Source organism: Mustela putorius, unplaced genomic scaffold, assembly GCF_011764305.1.
Source record: "Mustela putorius furo isolate JIRA1106 unplaced genomic scaffold, ASM1176430v1.1 tig00003937_pilon_pilon_pilon, whole genome shotgun sequence".
NCBI classification, from domain to species: domain Eukaryota; kingdom Metazoa; phylum Chordata; class Mammalia; order Carnivora; family Mustelidae; genus Mustela; species Mustela putorius.
The window spans coordinates 2,959,867-2,977,376 of record NW_025422082.1 but is presented as its reverse complement, the minus strand read 5'-3'; the positions used below and the strand labels follow the sequence as shown (position 1 = coordinate 2,977,376).

At 41.0% G+C, this 17,510-nt stretch overlaps 1 protein-coding gene across 5 annotated transcripts in view; it reads right to left on the bottom strand.

Moving 5' to 3' along the window:
* PIWIL2 (piwi like RNA-mediated gene silencing 2) overlaps positions 1 to 17,510 on the bottom strand; it is a 76,142-nt gene that overhangs the window by 41,527 nt on the left and 17,105 nt on the right. For 4 of the 5 annotated variants that reach the window (XM_004763298.3, XM_004763297.3, XM_045069509.1 and 1 more), the window contains exons 11-20: positions 15,040 to 15,228; positions 14,158 to 14,242; positions 13,359 to 13,448; positions 10,849 to 10,989; positions 7,284 to 7,397; positions 6,130 to 6,318; positions 2,960 to 3,061; positions 2,267 to 2,383; positions 1,595 to 1,683; positions 609 to 714 (exon numbers count right to left, since the gene is read on the bottom strand). In XM_004763298.3, coding sequence (XP_004763355.1) covers positions 609 to 714; positions 1,595 to 1,683; positions 2,267 to 2,383; positions 2,960 to 3,061; positions 6,130 to 6,318; positions 7,284 to 7,397; positions 10,849 to 10,989; positions 13,359 to 13,448; positions 14,158 to 14,242; positions 15,040 to 15,228 — 1,222 coding nt within the window. The remainder of the gene's footprint in view (positions 1 to 608; positions 715 to 1,594; positions 1,684 to 2,266; positions 2,384 to 2,959; positions 3,062 to 6,129; positions 6,319 to 7,283; positions 7,398 to 10,848; positions 10,990 to 13,358; positions 13,449 to 14,157; positions 14,243 to 15,039; positions 15,229 to 17,510) is intronic. The other variant, XM_045069510.1, reaches the window with a different exon arrangement.

Genomic DNA, 17,510 nt, shown 5'->3' with positions numbered 1-17,510 from the left:
TTCCTGAGAGTTCTAGGGGTGATTTACAGGGAGGCATTTGTCTTGAACTGAAATGAAAAGTACCTAGTAATAGCCATAAAAAGCTGAGTAAATTCATAAGCTGCTTTAATTGCTGAAATTTACCCCCACTTTCCTGATAAGGGCATGAAAATTATGTCTACAGACATCAAGCTGACAAACTGGGAATAATCATTACTTACCAAACAAAATCAAAGTATTTATCTCTGGTACAAGCAGAAGCCTGAAAGCAGTCCCTTTGAGATACCTTTGCCAATCGCCAAAGTTGCCAATGACTAACTTTTCAGTCTGTTTAGGAGATACCTTTAATTTGGGACCCCTCCCACTAAGTCAGACTTCCTCTTAAAATGGTCAGATAGGCAGTCCTTAAAAACCCCCAACTTTACAAAATTTCTGTTCTGGGACACCTGAGTGGCTCAATCAGTAAGCGTCTACCTTCAGTTCAGGTCATGATCCCAGGGTCCTACTCAGTGGGGAGGCCTGCTTCTCTCACTCCCTACCACTCCCCATGCTTGTGCTCACTCTCCCTATCAAATAAATAAAATCGTCAAAAAAATAAAGAAATAAAATAAAATTTCTGCTCTCCTCACCTCATAAAACTTTTTTAAGGAGCCCACCAGGCACAGCTTCAGGCTATCCACAATCTCCTGATGAGGCATCTGGAATACCACTCGTGAATACCATTTTGTGAGAGTGCTGGGGAAGAGGCAGTAAGAGAGAGACAGATGAACACACACTCACAGAGGAAGGTCCACAATCTGAATGTCAGTACACACAGGCTCCTCTATGCACCAATACAAATACCTAGTAAATGCATTTGTGTTACAGGTAAAAACACATGGCAATACAGGGAAAAATATATGCCACATATAGAATGTAAAAATATAGACATAATTGTGGTATTTGCTACAAAACCACTTCCAGCTGAAAAAAATTAACCACCTAGATAACCACCAACAGAAGACTAAATAGTGCTCTAGCATACAATAAATTCCATGCAGCACTTAAGAAGAATTGGTTGAGATTTATTTGTATGGACATGACGAAATGTCAGCAATATATAATTTAAGTACATAAAACAAGATAAGGTATAGTATACACATTAATATGCCATTTTGTATATATATATACACCACCTATATGTGTTACTATGTGCATAAATGAAAATATAGAAGTATATATACATCAAAATTTTGGTGATAGTTACTAAAAGATGGCCCATAAGGTACTTTCACTTTCTAAATTTCTGTAGTTATCTGCATGAGCATGCCTTGTTTTTACAATCAGAACAAACAAAAAAAAATTCCTCATTCCTGGGGGAAAAATCCACTAAGACACAGCCCCCATTTTGAAGATGATTACACCACAGCCAGGGGAACAAACTTACAGATCTGACAAATCTGGTAAATAGACTAGATAAACTAATAGGAAGATAAGGGAGGGAAAAGTTAAGTATACTTTTATAAAGTATACTTTTACTAAAATACAAAATATTAGAAAGCATTCCCTGGATTTATAGTAAGACTGGCATCAAAATGAGGTAACCGAACAAAATGGCATTATAAGTAGTACTTACAGATTGATGCTTGCAACGAAGCCAACCACAGATCGCATGCCTCGGCTAGGATCATGGTAAACATCCATCCCAATCACCATTAATTGTTTCTGGGTTAGAAAACAAAAAACAGACCCCAAACAACAAGCAATCCATCACCCCATCTTTTTGTTATCTGTACCCCAAAAGCAACATATGAAAATAAGTTCTGGGAAAGGAAGAGAAAGACTGATATCAACTTGACATTTTTTTAAACACTATGAACAAGTCAGAGATCTAGAACAGGATCACCACACTTCTTCTGTAAAGGATTAAACAGTAAATACCATTGGGCTCTGTGAGCTACACAGTCTCTGCAGGAACTCTTCAGTTCCATCTGTTGTTACAGTATGAGAGCAGCCGTAGCTAGTCTATAGAGAAGTATGGTTGTATTCCAATAAAACTGCACTTAAAGACACTGAAAATGGATTTTCAAATAATTTTCACGTGTCAGGAAATATTAGTCTTATTTTTATTGGTTTCAACTGTTTAGATTTATAAAAACCATTCTCAGCCTGTAGGCTATACCAAATCAGGCTATGAACCGTTTAGACTACTAAGCATGGAAAATAAAGATAACTCTATGAGGAAAACAACTAGGTAGGAGTCTCTGGAGAGCTAAATTGAATGAAGACACATCTCAGCATCACTCACCAGAGGAATATCCACTCCCCAGAGCTCACCACCCAATTTACAATTAATCTGAAGTAAAATTTTCTGGGCCACACTCCGAAGCCTGGTTGGCTGACCAATGGTTCGGACATTGATGACCTATAACAAAGGGGTGTGGGGAAAGAGGACACTATCAGCTTGTCAGACGATGAAAACAGGCCTAAAGTAAACACTACATTTGTTGAGGAAACCCCAATTAGCAGATAATATACTTTGACTAGTTCTAATTCTAGGATTTCTAGGCAAGCATTGAACTCACACATACACACTCCCCACAAACACAAAACAAAACACAAAACAAAACAATAAACAACCAAAAAACAAAAACTTTCAAAAAATCTCATACAGAGTAATTTTCTTTAAACCTACTAAGGAAAAACAGCTTTCCCCTTTCAGAGTGAAGCCTATACTCTCAGAACCCAGTCATGTGAAACCACTCAGCAGGTCACCCACTGAACCAGCAAGAGTAACTCATTTGGGAACATGAAGGCAGCATTTACAAAGAGCATCTGCTTTTAACCAGGTTATTCTAATAAGGGGAATGTTCCACCAGACAGTATACACACATGGCTTCTAATAGTTACTTCAGTCTTTTTGAACACCTGTATCCCTCTTTTCAAAGCCTCAAGGGAGGCTAGAGTTTCCATCTGTGCCTCCTGCCCAGCTCCCACTCACCTGTGAGGGCACAGGAGCCTGCACACAGCACAGCTTTTTAATGGCCCCATAGAGATCGTCACGTGTGCCCATGATGATGCAAACAACCATCTGTATCTTCCCCTTGAGGAGATAAAGTACATAAGTCAGGCTTTGAAACTCTCAGGGCACCTTGTTGGGGCTCCAGCTGGGGGCAGTCTAAGAGCCTGCAAAGTCGTGGGACCTTTAAGGCAGAAGAGGACTGAAACAAAGACGGTAGACATTCCAACCCCAAACAGGTCTTTGAACCTTTGCTGGGTTCAGGGCTTCTTTGCACAGATATGGAATATGATATCATAAATTATCTAGACGTCTTTCTAGACGCCAACTGACGTCTTTCTTAGGACACTTAAGATGCCTGGAAAAGGCAGGCTTGAAAATTTGGAAGGGTTACTTAGTTGCTGCTTTCAATTCCCTATATTGCTTTTTACCATTCTCTTCAGTAAACTAACCACCTTATTACATTCATACCACAAAACTGAGGAAACATGGAGTACAATACCACAAGAAACTATTAGGAGCCGAACACAAACAAATGAAGCTACAGCTAAATCCGTAAGTGGCTCTACCTTACTCTCTGGTTACAAGATAGAATAGTATCACCCCCAGAGTATCTCATACAAGCATCCTTGACCCCTTACTGTTTAATAAGAGTTCCAACACTGGAGGGGCGCCTGGGTGGCTCAGTGTCTGCCTTTGGCTCAGGTCAGGATTCCACGGTCCTGGGTTTGAGCCCCACATCGGGCTCCCTGTTCATCGGGAAGCCTGCTTCTCCCTCTCCCACTCCCCCTCCTTATAATCCCTCTCTTGCTGTCTCTCTCTGTCAAATAAATGAATAAAATCTTAAAAAAAAAAAAGAGTTCCAACATTGGAAACACAGGACCTTTCAAAGTCTGAATAAAGAAAAGTGAAATGAAGGTGAAAGTGAAATGAAGGTGCTAATCCTTTATGCCAGAAAGAGCTACTAATGGCAAATCAATAGTATATTATTCCAAATCAAGATTATTGTTAGATTAAGACCTCTCTGAGGGATGCCTGGGTGGCTCAGTCCGTTAAGTGCCTGCCTTTAGCTCGAGTTATGATCCCAGGGTTCTGGGATCAAGTTCCACATCCAGTTCCTTGCTCAGCGGGGAGCCTGCTTCTCCCTCTGCATGCCTCTCCCCTTGCTTGTGCTTGCATGCACATGTTCTCTCTATGACAAATAAATAAGCAAAATCTTAAAAAACAAAAAACAAAAAACAAAAATAAACCTCTCTAAGGATGCATTCTAGTAATCACATCAAAGAACTTCCAAAGTCACAGAGAACACAGGCTGCACACTGGGAGCCTATGGCCTGGACCTACCAAACATGTAGCTTTTTAGTCCCTACAGTGACTTACATGTGTTGTTTTTATTAATACTTTTTACATTTTATTATTATTATTATTATTATTTAAGATTTTATTTATTCGTTTGACAGAGAGAGACACAGCGGGAGAGGGAACACAGGCAGGGAAGTGGGAAAGGGAGAAGCAGGCTTCCCGCTGAGCAGAAAGCCTGATGTGGGGCTCAGTCCCAGGACTCTGGGATCACAATCTGAGCTAAAGGCAGACGGTCAATGACTGAGTCACCCATGTGCCCCTATCATTTTTTTTTTTTTAAACATGGAAGAATCTTTTTTTTTTTTTTTAAGATTTTATTTATTTATTTGCCAGAGACAGAGGGAGAGAGAGCGAGCACAGGCAGACAAAGAGGCAGGCAGAGGCAGAGGGAGAAGCAGGCTCCCTGCCGAGCAAGGAGCCCAATGTGGGACTCGATCCCAGGACCCTGGGATCATGACCTGAGCCGAAGGCAGCTGCTTAACCAACTGAGCCACCCAGGCGTCCCTCATTTTTTTTTTTCTAAGTAGGCTCCATGCCCAGTGTGGGGCCTGAACTCATGACCCCGAGATCAAGAGTCACATGCTCTACCAACTGAGCCAGCCAGGTACATCCCTCCCTTTTTAAACTCATATTTAAATATAAGGAAGGGCACATACACACAAATCCAGATTTTCTTGCTTCTACTGAAAAAGGAGTAAATTAAAAATTAATTTGATAATGCTGTGCTTTTATAAGCAGTCATAGGGTTTACTCTCTTTAGTTCACTACAATCCCCTCCCAGCTCACTTCATTTGCATTATTCACCTGGCTCCCGCAGACATCTGAGTTTGAGACCCCTAATAAATAATACAACAGCATGCCCTGAAGACAACAGAGACAAGACCAATTATGAGTTAAGTTTGGTAAACGTGATGAATGACCATCATATCCATGCTGCACGAAAACTGATAGCAGTATACTCTCCTAAAGAGAACGTGGCAAGCGGTGTGATGGGGGAGCTGAGGTAGTACACTGGGTTATTCTTTTGAAAATAGAGCAGAATTATCAATGATCAGGTGTAGGGAGAGGCCACACCAGACTATAAGCCTGGGAAACTAGGAAGAAATTACAAAGAGAGACAGAACACAAGGGTGGTGCTGTGAGTGATAACCTAGAGCGGGGAGGGGAGGGGGATAAGAGAGATCCCAAGACAATCTCATTCCAGTACTGATCTCCCAAGAATGGACTCTTCCAGTCAAAGACTAACTACTTTTGTTGAGGGCCCTCCTTAAGCTTCTTCCTCTGTTTTATGTACAAATAGGTAAGAACTGTAGGCCTGAACTACTGAGTTACGAGTACTGTGACTTGCTCAGCTCCAGTGGTCCTGAACAGCTGTCAGGACTGAGCTGATGGCCAGGCGCCAAGTTCATTGCCAGAGCAATTCAAATCTTAAGCCAGACCAGATTGTGACAGCTAAATACTGAATCGTGCAAAATGGCACTGGGCCCAAAAAGTTGCTTTCTGAGCACAACATGTTCTATATAGATAACGAACTAAAGTTAAGTCAGCTATTCGTCTATTATGTGAAAAAAGAACACAAGAGTGAGGCTGCCAACATAGAATGAGAGCAGCAGAATTAACCAAAGGGCATAAAGACTACTTAGTTCATTATTTCATGTGTACATGAGTAACAAACTGGTTTCTGGGCATCAAAAACAGTAGTCTGACAACCAAGATCATTTAAAATCAAGTGTTCAAGTATTTTAAAACAGGCATTCTATAAATACACTCAAATTAAATTAATTTATTACCTCAACTCCTAGCATGGATTGAATGGTTCTGACATAGGTTTCTATTCGATCATCCTTTAGTTCAACCCAGGCCGGTGGACTCATGCGCATACCAATGGGGCCAGCTATCTTCTCCAACATGTTAACCAGTTCTCGGGCCTGATCCATTGCTCTCTTTGGGTAAAACAGTGCCCAGAAATGCATGGGGACCTAGGAATAACCACAAGCTATTTTTAGTACTTCTCATAACTTAGACACTCCAGAGTCACACCCAGGAGGTATTATTCTAGAGAATAAATCACTTATAACTCTCTCCGCTTGAATCTTTTCTAATTCCTGTAACACAGATGTATACAATTAAGTAAATGGGGGACAACTTTCACAGTGGAATAGTATGCAACAAGGAGAATGAAAGACCTACAACTATATCTAACAATATGGATGAAACTCACCAATCAGGGCTGAAGAAATTAAGCCAGACATAAAAGAATATATACTGTATGGTTTCACATATACATCAAGTACAAAAAGCAACTGAAATGAATCTATGCTGTGACTCCTCATATCGTTTTTAAGGGTGAGAGGTAGGTAGTAACAAGGAGCAGAAGGGATGGCTTCTGGGTCATTGGTAAAGTTCTCTTTCTTAACCCTTGCTGTGGATTCTATAGGTTTATGAACCTTTGAAAATTCCTCAAACTTACACTTGTAAATATACTTTTTCTTTAAACATATTTCAATAAAAAGTTTTAGAAACAGATGTGTGTACTTTATGCATGGCTCAAAAACATTTAAAAATAATTATATACCATTTTGTTCTTTGGTTCCCTTGGTGGGGGCTGTTTTAATTACACTTCTTTCATGGATAAAAACATCCTTCCCCAGGGAAAAGCGGGGGAAGATAAAGGAACATAAAAGGGAGAATGGGTAATCGGCTGGCACTGTATGAGTTACCATAGCAATCTATTTCCTTTTCCTAAGTCTATAGCCAACCAAAGTGCTTACCTCTAACAATTCATCAATTTGCTGTATTTGAAGGACCCATTTAGTAGATAATGCAGGATAGGAATTCAGGTGGTATTCTCCCTCCAAAAGAAGACACCCAATCCTTCCTGCTTCCTAATTTCCATACTTATAGGAATACTGGTCCTCTCTTCACCACCTCAAAAGTCACTTACAGTTAAGATGGAAAGGTCCCTGGTTACTTCCTTAATCCAGTTTAGTTCCTGAGATGTGATAAATGAAGTATTTCTTAAGTTAATTCTTTCCATTGGGAGAACACGTCCTTCGATCTAAATACAAAACAAAGTACCCATGACATGAGCCATCTGCAAACACTATTTAAGGAAAGAACAACGATACTGTTCTCTCTTGGGCCTGGTCAACTCCACTATGTAAACCTGTCCAGGTTATAACCTCTGAGAATGGCACAAAAATGAAACTGCAGCAGTGAGTCTAGGCTAATAAAACCCTGGACAAATACAGGTAAAATTTTTATAGGTATGGCTCTTTAATTATTGAAGCTTCCAACATGGTCTCCCAAGAAAGGGATTAGAAAGCACTGCCTCTTTAGAAGTAGAAAACGCCTGTAAAATAACTACATTTCAAGATAAATAGTAAAATAATTTTTAAAAATATTTTAAGGGACAAACTTAAGTAAAATTTCTTAATAAGGCTGAATATAAACTATTACCCTTTTAAAATGAAAAAACAAAGGAAAATGCATAAATATAATGAAAGAACAAATTACCATTAAGAATAAGTCAATCAAATCTAAATATCCAAAACCAGGAAAATAATTGATATAACAACATGAACGGACTATTTTGCAATCATTAAAACCACTTTCCATCTAATATAATCCTGTTTTTACAAAAAATAAATAGTAATATATGCATCAATAAAAACTGAATGAGTCTATATTTAGTGGTGATTATCTCTGTGGATATGTAATTATAAAGGATTTTTACTTTCTATGATCTCTACCATTTGTTTATTAAAATTACCAAATACTGGGGCTCCTGGATGTCTCAGTTGGTTAAACACCTAACTTTTGATTTTGGTTCAGGTCATGATCTCGGGGTTATGAGATGGAGTCCCATGTCAGGTTCTATGCTCAGCAAGCAGTCTACTTGAAATTCTTTTCCTTCTCCCTTCTGCCTCCCCCGCCCCCCTGATTCTTGCATATGTGCTCTCTTTTTCTCTCACTCTTGCTCTCTCAAATAAATCAATCTTTAAAAATTACTTATTTTATCTATAACCAAAAGAATGTAATGAGTTTATTAACATAAGTAAAAATTTCCATATTAGCAAGAAAAAAGAATCAAACTCATGATATGAAAGTAAATTTTTAAACCTTTTTAGAAGGCCATTGGCAATATACAACAAAAGTACTAAAAACATAAATGTCCTCTGACATTTCCACATCCATAAATCTATGAAAATAAACAACATTACAAAGACTTAGTTACAAGGTTGTTAACTGAGTAACTACTTCTAATTAAAAAATATTAAATTCTGGGGCACCTGGGTGGCTCAGTGGGTTAAGCCTCTGCCTTCGACTCAGGTCATGGTCTCAGGGTCCTGGGATCAAGCCCCACATGGGACTCTCTGCTCAACAGGGAGCCTGCTTCCCCCTCTCTCTCTGCCTGCCTCTCTGCCTACTTGTGATGTCTATGTCAAATAAATAAAATCTTTTAAAAAAAATACTAAATTCGTGGGGCACCTGGGTGACTCAGTCAGTTAAGCAGATGCTTAAGCAGGGGTGCCTGGGTGGCTCAGTGGGTTAAAGCTTCTGCCTTTGGCTCAGGTCATGATCCCAGGGTCCTGGGATGGAGCCCTGATTCGGGCTCTCTGCTGAGCAGAGAGCCTGCTCCCCGCCCCCACTCTGCCTGCCTCTCTGCCTACTTGTGCTCTGTCAAATAAATAAATAAAATCTTAAAAAAAAAAAAAGCATCTGCCTTCAGCTCAGGTCATGATACCACGTTCCTGGGATCAAGCCCCTTATCAGGCTCCCTGCTCAGCAGGGAGCCTACTTCTCCCTCTCCCTCTGCCTGCCACTCTGCCTGCCTGTGCTCTCTCTGTCAAATAAATGAATAAAGTCTTTGAAAAAATACTAAATTCAATTTTATTTATTTTTTTAAAAGATTTTTTAAATTTATTTGACAGATCACAAGTAGGCAGAGAGGCAGGCAGAGAGAGAGAGAGGAGGAGGCAGGCTCCCTGCTGAGCAGAGAGCCCAATGCGGGACTTGATCCCAGGACCCTGAGATCATGACCTGAGCCGAAGGCAATGGCTTAACCCACTGAACCACCCAGGCGCCCTATATTGAAGTATCTTTCATATGTATCTAAAATAAATTACTGAGATATCATCTTTGGATGATGAAATTACTCACGTTTTTATTTCTTTCTTTACTTTTTGTAAGGTTTCAACATTTTCCTTATTGACTATCCATTACTTTTATTTAAAAAAAAAAAGAAAATTTTAACAAGGAGTCAATTAAGAGTGTAGGAGAACTAGAGAAGAGACAGAATTAATTATTTTGGTATGATCTCAAAAGAAAGGTGAAAAGTAGTATTAACTAACGTTTACTGAGCACTTGCTATGTGTCACATATGATGCTGAAAATGTTACCATTTAAATTCTTACAACTCAATTATCATCCTCATTTTACAGATAAACTAAGAGATGCTAAGCAATCTGCTCAAAGTAACTACGATGGCAAGTGGTAAAACTGAGATTCAAAGCCAAATAAGCAGATACTGAAGGCCAAGAACTCTGCCACCATCTCTCACACTGCCTCTGCCCTATGGATCATGCCACACAAAATACAACACAGGAGGCTCAGGCAAAATGCAGGCAGAAAGAGCCATAAGAATATCAGAATGGTGCAAGTCCAAAACTCTCTATGCCTATAGAAAGAATGTCAATAGCATATTGAAAGAATCACAATTATTCGAAAAGAAAAAAAAAACTTGGAGGAAAAAAAAGGACATACAGAACCTTAAGAATTATTTGGATTGGAAAACTGAAAATGAGGTATTTTTTTAAATAAAGATTTATTTTTTTATTTTACTGGGTGGGAGAGTGCATGTGAGCATGGGGATGGAGACAGGGAGAGGGAGAGAGAGAATGCCAAGCAGAATTCCTGCTGAGAGTGGAGCCCAGCATGGGGCTCGATCTCACAACCTTGAGATCATGACCTGAGCCAAAATCAAGAGTTAGGGACGCCTAGGCAGCTCAATCGTTGGGCGTCTGCCTTCAGCTCCAGTTGTGATCCCAGGGTCCTGGGCTGGAGCTCCACATCAGGCTCCCTGCTCAGAGGGAGGCCTGCTTCTCCCTCTCCTACTCTGCCTGCTTGTATTCCTTCCTTCGCTGTGTCTCTCTCTGTCAAATTAAACAAAATCTTTAAAAAACAAAACAAAACAAGAGCCAGAAAATGCTTAACCAACTGTCACCCAGGCACCCAAAAATGAGGTAAATTTTAAGTCAATATTCCTTTTACTATCTATCTGACTGAAAATTAACAGCTCAAATCTCTGCAAAATATGGAAGAAAAATCTCTAACAGATACTAACAAATTAAGAGAAGAAAATTCAAATATTGTGGCTAGGACCCCCCCCAAAATATAATAGAGCAAAACCCCAAAACAGAGACCAGATAGGAAGCTATCACCCACTTTCACTACGCTCTTAAAATCACTGATGAACACTGTTTCCTGTCTGACTACATCCAGTTTACCTTATGTACATCCTTCTGAAGGCAGAGTCCCCAGCGTGTCAATTCATTGCTGGCTGTTTCATTTTTTGAAATTCTCTGCAGCAAGCATTCCAGAGCATTATGGTGTTGTTTGGGGCTCAAGTTGATCTGCTGGGTCAAATCCTAAATAGATTTAAAATGCAGATAATAACTTCTAAGTATTAGTTTCTCCAATATGAAATTAAACCCCAATATGTCTAAAACATTTCCAAAAGAAAACATCCTTTCCACTGAAATGGGAGACTTTTTTTTTTTTAAGATTTTATTTATTTATTTGACAGACAGAGATCACAAGTAGGCAGAGAAGCAGGCAGAGAGAGAGAGGGGAAAGCAGGCTCCACACTGAGCAGAGAGCTGGACTTGGGGCTCGATCCCAGGACCCTGAGATCATGACCTGAGCCGAAGGCAGAGGCTTTAACCCACTGAGCCACCCAGGCACCCCTAAAATGGAAGACATTTTTATTTTTTTATTTTTATTTTTATTTTTTATTTATTTATTTTTTTAAAGATTTTATTTATTTATTTGACAGACAGAGATCACAAGCAGGCAGAGAGGCAGGCAGAGAGAGAGGAGGAAGCAGGCTCCCTGCTGAGCAGAGAGCCCGATGTGGGGCTCGATCCCAGGATTCTGAGATCATGACCTGAGCCGAAGGCAGCGGCTTAACCCACTGAGCCACCCAGGCGCCCCTGGAAGACATTTTTAAATACTCCAAAGATTTTAAAATAAATATCTCTCAAGAATGTGAAGGAAGTGCAGGGTTAAAATTTTAATCATAGGGTGGCTCAGTCGGTTAAGCAACTGCCTTCAGCTGGGGTCATCATCCCAGAATCCTGGGACTGAGTTCCACATCGGGCTTCCTGCTCAGCAGCGGGAATGCTTCTCTGCCCCTCCCCAGCCTGGTGATTTCTTTCTCTTTCACTCTCTCTCTCCCTCTCTCTTGCTTGTGCGTACTCACCCTCCCTCTCAAATAAATAAATAATCATAAAAAATTAATCATAAAATAATTTAAAATGCTATGGTTTCTTTCTCCCATGAGACCGCTAAATCTTACCTCTTTCTCAAACTACGTTCTGAATTTAAAATTCCTAAAATAATTCAGGGGCACCTGGGTGGCTCAGTGAGTTCATCTACCTTTGGCTCGGCTCAGGTCATAACCCCAGGATCTGGGGTCCAGCCCTGCGCGGAGGCCCCTGCTCAGTGGGGAGTCTGCTTTTCCTTTGCCCTTTCCCTGCTCCTGCTCTCCCTCTCTCTCTCCCCCAAATGAATAAAATCTTTAAAAATTTTTCTTAAGAAATTCTATGAAACAGGGGCAAAGGGGGCTTGATTACATCTATTTAATATTTGGGGAAAATAGGGGGAAAAATGTCCTGTGCCAGCAGAGAGACAAACAAAACAGAATGGAAAACCAGATCCAATCTTAAACTTCATGTGATACCACTACTATATTTAATGTTATCATAAGACATTTTTTTGCTTAGTGTTTGGTCCATAATTTGTGCTTTCTAAATGTTACCGTTAAATGAAGACCCAAAGGTGTATATGAAGATTCTGAAGCACATATGTGAGTTCTTTATTCTTCTGGGACCAAAGAACTATACAGTTGTTGTTCCCTGTGAGGCAGTCATTACCACCTGTCTGCAGGGCGGTACAGAGAGCTCTGTGATCATGAAGTCATTAGGTGACTGAGTGTTGTAAAGAAGGAGCCTTGACCTACATGCTGAATGCAGAAGGATCAAAGGTAAACATGAAAGACATCTCTTACAGGAATGCTAAGCTTCACTTCGGGCTCTTTATGATGTTACTGAAAACAGTCTTGTGGCATCGGAGATAGGCAGGGTCTGAGGGTAACAGACATGCACTGGGAGAGTGAGATAACACAGGAGCTCAGGTGTGGAAAGCCCCACGCACTGCAGAAAGACTGGAGGTGAAGTGCTTGAGTGCCAGACTCATGCTGCTGCCCATGTCTGAGCTGCTCAGCTATTTCCTACAGGGACTCAGCCCAACACCTCCTGGATACTCCACACCCCACACCATAACCTTCTATCCTTTTACCCCAGTCTCTGACTTGTTAATTATTCCTTGCTACATTATCTCCCCCACCCTTTTAAATAGACTGAAGGCTTTTAAGAATGCTAGAAAAATTCAGTGCTATCAAAGAACCTCACTTATGATCATATGACCAGTTTACAGTCATCCATCTGATTGGTGGGAGTGAAAACAGAATTACTTGTTTCCTTTTACCTCATGATCTGGCACTCCACTGTTTTTTGTATGTTTTTGAGTAATTTTCAGAAGGTAGCTCCGATCAGCTATTTCACAGTGTGTGGGAAGGGACATGGAACATGTTTGGCAGAGAGAACTGGAGTCTGGAAAAACAGACCTGCTCAGGTGATGACATAAGCCTGCCCAGGTCTAGCTCCATTCAGGACATAAGCCTAGACATAAGCCTAGCCCAGGTCTAGGCCTTCCATTCAACACGGGCATTTCTCACCTTCATGGCTCTGAAGTCCTTCTTCATCTTCTCAGGGATTCCAGTCATGAATGAAAGCTCAGGCAGCAGTAGGATTTCACCTTTTAGCAGCTTTGAGGAGAGAATGGAGAGGAAAAATAAGGCAGTAAAGATGGTCTTGTTCCTCTGACCCCACAAGACATGCCCAGAGCTGGGCCAGCAAGGACATAACCGGCACAATAAGGAACATAAAATCCCAGAAAAGAGGGCAGTAAAACACTACAAGTATTTTACCTTTTCTCCTCAGTCACTATACTCACAGATTGTTCACAACATAGTCTGCTGTATTAGGTAAAAGGGAAAGTGTTGAAATGGTCAAAAAAAAAAAGGGAAAAACTAGGGGAAAAAAAACCAACCAACCAACCTCCCTCTTGGGCCTCCAGGCAAGCTAAGGCAATACATCCCATCCAGTTGGGGTCTCCAGATCTTATCTTAGCTGGCTGATCTTCAGCCTTCTCACTTAAGACAGAGGAGTCAGTGTCAAGGCACTTTCCCTGTCTCTGGTCCCTGTTACCTGTCTAAAACTTCCCTAATAGATCCAGTGTTTTAATCTTTAGCAGAAAATTCTTCTTATTCCTTAGGCTACCTTGCTCATATGGATAATTAGGTTTTCCTTAGGCAGACATCAAAAGCAAATCCTACCACATGAAGTAACACTACTGGCTAGATGAGACAGCCCTGCAGAGTCTTTCCCAATCACATCGTAACACTGCTCCCCGGCTCCCAGCACCATGGATGAGAGCTTAAGCTAGAAGTGCCAATCTGACACCTCTCCACTCACCATCCCTTGGTTATTCTGTCTCTCACTGGGCCTGTGGATCAGCAGTGGCTGGTCCTCTTCCTTAATCGTGATCCCATAGTTTTTGCTAGAGCAGGACAGAGGCAGGAAAACATTTCAGAAGCAGCATCCCTGCTCTATGGCAACACAGTCTGGGTCTCTTAATCAGCACTGGGGTATGCAATTTGCATAATACCCTTGTCAAGGATCCAACAGAAACTCCTTATAGCATATTTATAACGAAAAAGCAGACTCAAGTTAACACTGCAATGAAATGGAGGAGAAATCATCTTAAAGGTCCAGGGAAAAATATGCTTGAAACTGCATCAGGTTGGAGTGCCTGACTGGTTCAGCCAGTTAAGCATCCAGCTCAGGTCATAATCTCGGGGCTGTGGGATGGAGCCCCAAACAGGCTCTATGCAGTCTACTTGGGGTTCTCTCTCCCTACTCCTCTCCCCCTGCTCATGTGCACTTCCCCCCACCCTCAAATAAATAAATCTTTAAAAAAAACACAAAAAACAAAAAACTGCATCACACTGAAAGGCTTGGACAACTGGAAAGGCAAAATGATAGTCAAATGATTAAAACGTGAATTTAATCTTTCCAACCAGACTTCTACCTAAACCAACAAAAGAAATAAAATTCAAAACCCTGGTATTAATTTATAAAGTAACTTCCAAAATTACTAAAACAAATGAAACTGTAAGGGTAGCATATCCAAGTGAAATCCCACAAATAAGCTCATTTAATCTAAGGTGTATTACCAATCCAATTATTTTAAAAGTGTCCCAGTGTAAGCTACTATGGAACTCAATATCCTGCTACAGAATGGTAGACTACATCCCACACCCACCCAAAGGCCCAAGCCCAGTCTCTTCTTTCCACCTGTAGTATTCCAAGAATGTGATCTCCTTCCCGTCAGACATTGTGAAGCTATCTTTTGGTGTCTTATTCCAATCCACGTCATCAATACGATAGGTACGATTGTTGTATCGGGTTATAACAATATTGCCAACCAGAAGCTTAGTGCACTCATTCTGGAAGTTTTCTTTGTTCTGCTGATACATGGCATGCCTTTGGAAAGAGACAAAAGACTTTTGAATCATATCTGTATACAGAGAGCACAATGAAAAGGATGGGGGATGCAAAAAAAGTGCTTCAGGGATATATCACAGCTCACTGCATTAGAAGGCTCCAGTTGTCTTTTTTAAGAGATAAGACTCTCATCTCTTTTCAACACTACCAAAAAAACTCAAAATCAATAAAAAATAGTGAAAAGAGGGGCACCTAAGTGGCTCAGTCGGCTAAACATCTGCCTTCAGCTCAGGTCATGATCCCAGATCCTGGGAATGACCCCTGTGTCAGAGTCCCCGCTCAACAGAGAGTCCGCTTCTCCCTCTACTGCTCTCTCTGCCTCTCCCCTGCTCTCTCTCTCTTTCAAATAAATAATCTTTCAAAAAATAGTGAACAAATAAAAGTAAAATTAAAAACAGTAACTAGAAATTAATAACATTCAGTTTGCCTTCAAATAAGGTACTTTAATCATCAAAATAATGATTTAGTATTACCATTATTAGGGTAGTCTACGGAAGGACAACAAAACATTCTCTAAACTATATTTGCCCTTTTGAGCTAATGGAAGGGATTATCAATACCTATCATTAGACAGCACTTCAGCTGAAGATGCTGAAGATGTCGATGAACAGACTCACCGCAGATAAATGTACCCTCACAGTAACCTCTAAACAGTGCTGTGAACAAGTCAACATAGGAAACTCGCAGAAAGCATGTTTGAATATGCCCAGGGATTCAAGGAACGTTTACAGAAGCAGCTGATGCTTGAAGGAGCAATCTGCCAAGCAGAAACGCCAGGGCAGAGGAATGAGTGAAACTCCAGGGAGAGGCAGCAGTAGTATGCAGGGCATAAGTGGGGATCTGGGGAGATGGGGAGGGCAAGGAGGCTGAGAAGGGACAGAAGATGGTAAGCACAGGCTGAAGACAGGCAGGGACCAGATGTAAATGTCCTTTAAGTCAAGGATCAGAGCTTGAACTTTTTTCTGAGTCAGTATCATCCAGGGCAGATTCTTCAGAAACACTGGTCCCTTGAGAGGTTGTGAGGAGGTGTGAAAAAGGTTCCACAATCAAAAAAGTGGAGTCCATTGTGCAAGTTATAAGCCATTCAGAGACTCACAACAGCCATAAGCACCTCAGACTGCTAAAGAAACATATTTACCTTTATTTACCCCCAATGTATTTAACCACAGATTCTTCTCACCGTTTTCCTTTTAACCTCACTGAATGAACATTTATTGCCATCCTGGGCAATTAGTACCCTGCAGAACTTGACTTGAAAAACCATCTCAGAGTTTAAGCAGTTCAACCCTGACAACAGACCCTGGAGGTGAATGCCTGGATTCAAATCTTGTGTCTTTCACTTACTAGCCTCAACTCATAGAGTTGAGGGAATGCAATGACTTCATAAACGTGAAGCACCAAGAACTGTGCCTAGCACAGAAAACAGAACTGTGGGTTTGCAAATATCATCTCCATCATTGTCTTAGTGCCTGATACATGCCAGATGCAGTGTGTGTGTGTGTGCACACACACACATCCATATGCATGCATATGCATGTGGGGGTGCGCCCTTCTCTCTGCAGGTCCAATACAGAGGAGAGACAGCTATAAAGATAGTTCACTTCAGGGGAGCCTCAGTGGCTCAAGTTGGTTAAGACTCTGACTCTTCATTTTGGTTCAGGTCATGATCTCAGGGTCATGAGATCAAGCCTGGTGTCAGACTCTGTGCTGGGCATGGACCCTGCTTAAGTCTCTCTCTTTCTCCCTCTCCCTCCCACCACTTGTGTGCTCTCTGTCTCAAAAAAATGTAGGTTAGCTATATATATGTAGTTGTGAAAGTCAAAAGCAACCACTAGTATAGAATCCATATTCAAACACTTTTTATTATTATTTTTTTAAAGATTTATTTATTTTTTTATTTGACAGACAGAGATCACAAGTAGGCAGAGAGGCAGGCAGAGAGAGAGAAGGAAGCAGGCTCCCTACTGAGCAGAGAGCCCAATGTGGGGCTCGATCCCAGGACCCTGGGATCATGACCCGAGCCGAAGGCAGAGTCTCTAACCCACTGAGCCACCCAGGCACCCCTCAAACTTTTTAACTTGTAATTTCTTTTTAGAACTCTTATTGAGTGTTTATGTTTTGTTTTGTTTTTAAGATTTTATTTATTTGACAGAGAGAGAGAGCACAAGTAGGCAGAAAGGCAGGCTGAGGGGGAGGGGGAAAGAGGCTCCCCAGCAAGCAGAGAGCCCTATGTGGGGCACCATCCCAGGACCCTGAGATCA